The sequence below is a fragment of the Enoplosus armatus genome, chromosome 4 (genome assembly GCF_043641665.1).
Source record: "Enoplosus armatus isolate fEnoArm2 chromosome 4, fEnoArm2.hap1, whole genome shotgun sequence".
Taxonomy (NCBI): domain Eukaryota; kingdom Metazoa; phylum Chordata; class Actinopteri; order Centrarchiformes; family Enoplosidae; genus Enoplosus; species Enoplosus armatus.
In genome coordinates, this window is record NC_092183.1 from 27,043,918 (window position 1) to 27,052,129 (window position 8,212).

An 8,212-nucleotide genomic window follows, 5' to 3' on the forward strand; every position below is an offset into this window, starting at 1 on the left:
TGAAGGAGTGGGATGACTGTATACATGAGGCACATAGGGGTGTATAGATGCCTGGGGACACATTCACGGCGAATGGCGCAGTGGTGAGCGCCACAGAGCTGGGGGGAGCGAACGGAACGGAAGAGCCTCAGTGGGACGGATGCAAGAAGGAAAGGTGCCCTGTTTGAGTGGCTTTGCTTTTGTCCATGTGTCTTGGAGTGTGTTTGCTGTGTGTAAAGGCTTTTGTGCTCACGGTACATACCAAGTATTCTGTGAATACATGCACACTGGAACATGAGTAAGTGGTTGTGAAAGGACATTTATGGTACATTCCTATATTAATTCCCACAATATAGTGTCCCTGTGGTCTTTTAGTGATGCGTGACAGTATAGTGATATAGTGACATTACTAGTCGTCTGACCCCTTTTTGATCAGTTCATGTTGTTAATGTTGTTTTAACATTTTATTATCGTGGATATCGTGCACTTCAAACTACATTTCTATGAAATTGTGCACTGCAGCTTTACCTAGCTATGTGTGATGTACTGTGGTTTCATGCGCATGCATTTCAAGGAACAAGGATCAGGGCCTTTCATTCCTTCCACTAAAACCTCTGGGCACACAGCTGTCTTTGAATAAAGAATGACTTAGAAAACATTTTTCAGCAGGCGGATACCTAACTGAAATGTGCAAAGAAAACTCAATTTGATTAGGGGTTTTCTAGACTAGTTTGTTTTTGGAGCTGCATTTAGGCAGAAACATCAATCACACCAGAAGCAGATGACACTGATGGGCTGATATTCAATAAAAAGACAATAACCGCCCAAATGGATCATCCGAGCCACATATTGTAGTAACCGATGCGGCGGCTATTTCTCTTCAAAGTGAGGCTGTGGCATCACATAATCTGTGGCTGGATGTTTCACCGTGACAGGCTGCAAGATGAGCGCCGCCTCCACAGCCAGCTCCAGCTGACAGAGGAGGTTCGTTAAAGTCTTGACCCCGCTGTGCCCCCCCATGTTCCATCCGCTCGCCAGGAGGTGATCAGAGATACAGACCATAATTAGTCAAATCAATGAGGGGACTGCCGGCTATCTTACGGCTCACCTACCTGCTTCTATCATTAACGGGGGATCATATAGTCCAGATAGTTATGTTATTAAAGCAAAGTGACGCTGCCCTCTGGACTGCTTATATATATATATATATATATATATATATATATATATATACACATACATATACCCTTATCTAGAAGCTATAGATCTTTAGTTGCATACTTGAGAAACGGCCCTTAAAGGTTGTCAAACTCAAAAATATTGGTGAGGAAAATAAAGCCATGTGATTAGGGAGAAGTGAGTCTCATTTCCTTTTGTATTCAACACACTACAAGGACTTATTACAATCCATTCTTCATGAAATGGCTCAACAAAAGCCCTTAATACTCGGGCGCACATGTGTTCACGTTTGCTAACTTGGTCTCAAAAGCCTGCAAAAGAAGGGACAACAACTGACATTTGAACGCCTCTCACTGCTGACGTACCAGCCGACACTTCGCCAACTACCTCTGGCACTTCGCCTTCAAGTGAAATTTAAACTGCGTCTATAACTGCAATCATTTCTTCATCTTCAACAGACACTTCAAATGTATTCAGTGGTTACATTTCAACTGCCTTCATCTCTTTATTGTTCAAGTTACATTCAAGTTACGCTGCTTTCAACATCGTGATTACCCACTTCCCACACCTGACAACTTCCAGCTCAATTTATCACACTTTGACGATTTCAAACACTCTCACCACTTCACCCGACACTTCAACTTCCCTCAGCTTTTACACTTAAATCAACTGTGCTCAGTGCTAACTCAAACATCTTTCAGCACCTCCGCTCTTCCACTTTTAACTCCCATTTTAGCTTCTTTCTTCCAACTTCTTCAAATGTTTCAACTGCAAATTATCAGCTGCAAGCACACTTGCACTTCCTTCATGACATTTAGCATTTTTGTTGTTGTTTTTTTTGTTTTAGTTCTCCTGTATTAAATGGCACATGCTTTGTCAGTGATTTCATTATTTTTGTTGAAGACATGAATGTCTGAAAATCTAATTGTGAACATTTGGTTTTCTTTATTTTTTGGACTGCTTGTTTGGCTCTGCAGGCACAGCTGCGTGCATGATGCAATAATACAAACGTAACTCACTAATGTGTTCACAATTGTTGGTTGATTAACTGACTAATTAAAGGAAAGCAGAGGAAAGGACTAGCAGCAGCACCAATTCTGTGTCCTACTTAAGATTTAAACAGCACCACTCTCGCCTGTGTTGTTATCACCCTGTGTCACCATCCACCATCTCACTGCCTATCTCTCCGCACACCACACACTGGCTGACTGATGGCTTCATGAAGAGACGCTACACTCCACTGACAACAAAGGCCACGAGTCAGGCAATTACCCATATCTCTGTAAGTGGGTTCATCGATAGGCGCTGGAGGGAAAAAAAAAAAAACACATGTTAAAGTATCTCATCATAAAAGACAAGAGGCAGGAGCAGCCTCAGGTTCAGATAGGGTGAGAGCCTTCGGACGGTCTGCTGACAGATTGGGCTGATATTGGCTTTTATTAAAGGAGCACTTGGTAAGAGGTTTATATCGCCCTTTAGCGCGAAATGACCATAATACGCTTCTCTAGAGGGTGGGCAGGTTATGAGTTCTGTGGGTTTCAAAACTCACTTTCTATTCCATTCTCCCCAAGCTGGTCACCAACTGGAGTTTTAAGACACTCCCAAAACCCCTGAACAGACAGCGAATAATAACTGCAAAATCTGTGACGGGACACAATGAAAGTCAGGCACCCTACATGCCCTGCGGCACTCCAACCTCCGAGACCTTACTGGGAATTCACACCCACTCCGACCTCCACTGCAGCGTCACTGTCCTTGGAAGGAACTGTCCTGTCAACAGCGAAGGCGGACCAACTTGTCTTCAGTAAGTAAGTTTTCAAGCGGACTCCATGAAAACTATTCAGCAAGAAAACGGCATTGGCGCTACTTATTGATTCGTTATTCTATTCACCTGCCCCACCAAAGCTACTTATGGTGAAAGCAGAAAACCGAATTTCCTATTGGCTATCGAATAAAGGCAAAACACGGCCATAAAAATTGTTCTTTTTAGACAATTGTGTCATTCAACCCTGAGAACTCTGTGCCTGCTGTCACGCATTATGGTGGTGGTATCGCGCTCTGGGGCTGTCAGAGGAACCGGTGCATTGCAGAAAGTGGACGGAGTAATGAGGAAGATTACCTCTGAATTCTTCGGGATAGCATGAAACCATCAGCTGGACAACTCAATATTGGACACAATAGGGTGTTCCAACAGGGCAATGACCCTAAATACACATTAAATGTGGTTTTAGGACGGCTAAATCAAGCTCAAGTTATGCTCTTGGAATAGCCTTTGCAAAGTCCCGACCTCAAAACCTTTGAAAATATGTGGACTGCCCTGAAAACACAAGTCTGTGAAAGAAAACCATTTAAGCGTATGTAAACTTTTGAGTTCAACTGTACATTGTGAATGGAACTCCTGGGGATACTGGGCTTACTGGGCCACCATCCTTACTGATTGCCTGCTGTATGCCTCTCTCTCTCTCTCTCTCTCTCATCTTTGACGTTTCTCTTCACTGCGTTAAATAAAGATGTGCTGTAATAAAGCCAACATGCCATGACATCATTAGATATTAAATATAATCTATCAGCACTGTCGGTTTTAAAAAATCTTGTATCGCATTTTGCCTTCAAAGCCGCATACATGGTTTTCCACCAGTGATTCTGACAGGTTTATGTTTTAGAGAGGGGACCCAGATGTTTTATAGCTAATAGCCACACTGGGCCGTGGGCTGGAGCTAATCTGTGCAGTGATGAGGAGACAGGGTCTCTGCTGGTCACGCAGTCTTGTGGGAAAGAGGCCATGAAATCACATTTTCCCCAAAGTGGAAACTAATAATGCCTGAAAACTCTTGTGCTGTGCAATTCCGTTCAGACGTGACTCCGACATTCTTGAAATATTAAAGGCGACGTTCGCCCTAAAGTGCTCGTGATCGTTCGCATCAGGTGGCCCATCAAAGCAGGCGGCCTGCTTTTGGTGTGCTGTTCTGTTCCACAAAGATTTGTCATAAACAGGGCAGGGAGGCAGCCTGGGCCATCACCGGCTGCTTCAGGCGCAGCACACAAACGAAAACTAATTTAACTAACCTCCCTTCAAAACTGAGAGGTTGAACACACAATTAAGTGCACAGTAAAAGACAAAGTAAAAGACAAAGAGACACTGCAAGCGTTTAAGACTTTCATCTTTTTGACCCTAACCCTTTCCCTTCTGTCTTTGCACAATCCTGTTGGTGTGTTAAAAAAAAGAACCGGCGTCGAGGCTGTTCATACATTAGCATTACAATGAACCAAAATGAAAAAAGCCAGTTTTTAAACGCAGATTTACTTTGGCATCGTCCATCTTCTCATCACATTTCTGTGCACTGAGACACTTTCCCCCCATTCTCCTGATCAACCCCAGCTCTGCCAACAAGATGCCACCCAGGCAGCCAAAACAAATATCATAAATAATGGAGACTAGTTGGATGGCCCGACTGTTCTGAAAATAATGGATTCCGTGTTTGGTTTCTGGTTAATGACAACATTCAGCCAGAGATGTAATAATGTGGGACGCACAGCAACAAGGTTGGCCTGATTTACGATCATATGAGCCCATTTCCAAATGCTAACACCAACATCAAATGTTGCCAACAGCCTGAGATATTTATCTCCAAACCTGGATATCCTGATGCAATCCTTGCAAGGTGTCATCAGCAAACTCTTCACAGCACGCTCATGTTTGCCGAGCTGGCGTGCGATTCGATCTATCATAGAGCGGCAAAGGGATGAGAGAGGCAAACAATCGAACGGGGCCATCTTCCTCAGAGCTCCTCGCTGCAAAAGGAGGCTGTTTGAATTGCACTCGTGACAAACAAGATTAAAGAGTAGCGTGGAGGCTGAATTTAGTTCTGAATTCATACTTCAAAAAGTAAATGTGTAATATCATATGTTTTACAAGCGCAAATTCAGAGGAAAAGTAAGTGTATTGAGCAATGGCAGGAAAAAAAAGCTTCTTTTTTTCACACTGCGTCTGATTACGTCACATGAATTGTCCTATAGTCTGTCCATATTTTCCCACTTGCTTTAGTTTACCACCGTTAGTTCACCATTATTGTGTTTGTCTGCACAAATTCAGTCCAACGTTCTCCTATTCCCAAAAGGAATGATGCTGGCTCTCGTGCCTGGGTGCATTTTGTTAAGTGAGGAGACGTGACTTTACTGCTGCATCTGTAATGCATCTGTAATGTGGTCATGTGCAGCGTTTAGGCCCCCCTCCCCCCACTCCCCTTCTCTCTCTCTCCCCCACTCTCCCTGAAGTACACCATAAACATAATGTGGAGGTGGGTCTAGTAATGTGAAAATGTGACTGTCCCTCGGAGGCCCAGAAGGCTCATATTTATAAAGGCCGCGGTCCGTCGAGTCATGTCAATATGTAATTTCTACCTCAGCCGCGTCAAAAGTAGTAATTGTAAAACTTGATCAAAGATTGGCCTGCTCTCACCTTCGGAGACAAAAATGAGTCTAGATGTCACTGTGGTGTTTTATATCGTTTTTTCTAGTTTCTTTGGATGCAAACCTAAAATTTGCTCTTTAGAGCTTTAAAAACACCCGTATGCTTTAACCAGAGCGCTGACCACCGCATCCCCAGTCAACATGAACCAACATTACAGTCAGAGTCAAAAGGAGAGTGCTGGGAGAAGAGGAACCTATTAAACACGCGTACTTCCAGTATAATCCCTCCACTGCATGGCTGTTCACACTGACCCAGAGACAAAGATGTGGGATTGGATTAGTTAGAGAGAGGTGAAACAGCTTGGCCCCCTGCTCATTCACTGCACAACAGATAAATTCAGATCATCCGGCAGGATCGAGACACCACTAAGACGGAGGGCCTGGGATTCGGGGGGTTGGGAGAGGGGGGTGATATTGTTCGCTGAGAGCCATTAAACTCCTTGTCAACTGGAGTGTGGCCCACGATCGCTGATGGAGTGGGCGGTACGTACGAGCACAGTCAACCTTGGCTGCAGCACACGTGCCTGCGATGCCAGCTGCGATTTATGGAGAGTTAAGCGTGAGGTGTGAAAAAAGCGAGCGAGGCGATAAACAGCGAAAAGAAGACGGAGACAAATGGAGTTGGAGAATGTGTGCATAAGGGAGGTGACTTATGTGGTGGTGACTATGTTAGTAGATGGAAAGGTCACATGTTGTGTGCTTACGCATATGTGTTTTTATTGCAGAGCTGCCGTGCACAGGATCACGCATTTAAGGAAGAAAGTAGGTGTATGCACGCAGGACCGAGTGCAGAGCTACTTCTTTCGTCTGCTGCTCTGAGGTCAGTGAGTGGGCGACGGAGGCCGCATCTCCTACCGCAGAGCATTAGTCATCCCGCAGCCTTCGGACCCAGAGCACACTGATCCGACACAGAGACCTTTCATGGCATGACTCATACGTTCAGAGCTAAATGTCATTAGAATTAGTCACAACTCCAGTGAGTCCAGCGGGAAGTTTGGGGACGACCATGTCACTAAAGCAAAGGAGGCGCACACTCTGGCTGCACAAATACAGCATGCAACAAAAAGGTCGGACAGGTACAGTTCAAGCTTTTTCTGATGTCGTAACTGACACAGTTCAGAGCATTTAGTATAACTTTATGTGTAGGTCATTATGGAGAGGGATATATACAAAAGCCAATCTAAATGAATAATATATTTTCTAGTGGTGTGTAGTTTAAAACTAATGGATTGTATAAAACAGCCAGATTATAAGTTATTTTTGGCAAGAGCTGCAACCAATGGTTATTTTCACTATTAACTAATTAGATCATTTTCTGTATTCATTAAATGAATCACTCCTATTAGTCCGAGAACAGTAACAGATGTCCATCCCGGTGTCCCAGGGATCCCAGGTGTCTTGTTTCGTCACAATGATATCAAGCAGGGAAAAGCAGACTAACCAACTCAGCCCTGAATAAAAGCTTTTTTTCTGAAGCCAGACCACAGCCAGAAAATGTTCAAATATGACTCTTAAACTAGTACATTGTGCAGAAGGGCCAGAAACCATGTTTTTTTTTTACAAGCTAACTTCATACATTACATGAGGAACACTGTTGACTTACAATAACCTACTGACAGAAAACAAGTCAAGCATTTAGAATAACAGCTAGAAGTGAAACTTCAAAAAAGCAGCTGCGCGACGAGAGAGCTGGACTGATGGAGGAGTCGCCAGCAGTGAGAGGGAGCTCCATGTGCAAATGATTGATGATTTTCACCTTCATCACAATGTGCTGTTTTATTGTCAAGTGGGAGCGAATTGGAATCGTCCCTTGTACTTTCACATCCGACTGTAATTTGTCTAAAGCCCTCCTAAAGTACCGACTTTTTCAGGCGGAAGGCTCGTCTCCCCTGCTCTCCGCCGTGCGGCTGCAGAGCGCACCGACCGACCCCCCCCCCTCCCTACACGACCACAGCACCCGGGAGCACTCACCGAACTTTTGCGGCCACGGAAGATATCGCATCACTCCTCAGATTCTTCCTTTTGGACACCGCAGTTCCCATGCTGAAGTGGAAACGGCCCAGGAGACGAAGCGCAGACCATTCCACAGACTGATCGGCGAGGGAAACAGGAGAGAAACACCACGCGGGGGAGTGGAAAGCATCCGTGTCCAGCGAGTGGCGACTGTAATTACTTCATATTTATCATTAAAAAAAAGAAATACAGAATGTTCCAGAAAGGATGCAGGCTGAGCGGAGAGAGCGCAGATATCACACGGAGGACGCTGCTCTGCGCTCTGCGCTCTGCTCTGCTCTCCTCATCCAACTGAAGCTCCCAGGAAGGAAGCTGAGACCATAAAAGGATGGCCAGCCCCGCCGGCCCCCCGCACGGCCCGCGGCAGGTGCGGGGTGGGCAAGAGCATGAAGATAAATAGGCAGGTTCATTAGGCTGCATCAGTGTGTGCTGGATATGGAGGAGGTAGTGAGTAATCCTACAATGCCTTGTTCTTCATAGTAAATACACATACAGGAAACATTTGACTTTTAAATTGGAATCGATTTACATGACATCAAACCCCACTAGGCTATTTATGGTCGCCAACATG

The 8,212-nt window shown here is 44.8% G+C and overlaps 1 protein-coding gene across 1 annotated transcript in view; it reads right to left on the reverse strand.

Annotated features, from left to right (window-relative positions):
- The window catches only part of nsmfb (NMDA receptor synaptonuclear signaling and neuronal migration factor b), a 34,829-nt gene extending 27,159 nt beyond the window's left edge, over positions 1–7,670 (reverse strand). Inside the window, exon 1 of the mRNA XM_070904692.1 lies at positions 7,600–7,670. Within this exon, the coding sequence (XP_070760793.1) occupies positions 7,600–7,670 (71 nt within the window). The remainder of the gene's footprint in view (positions 1–7,599) is intronic.
- Between the last annotated feature and the right edge of the window lie 542 nt (positions 7,671–8,212).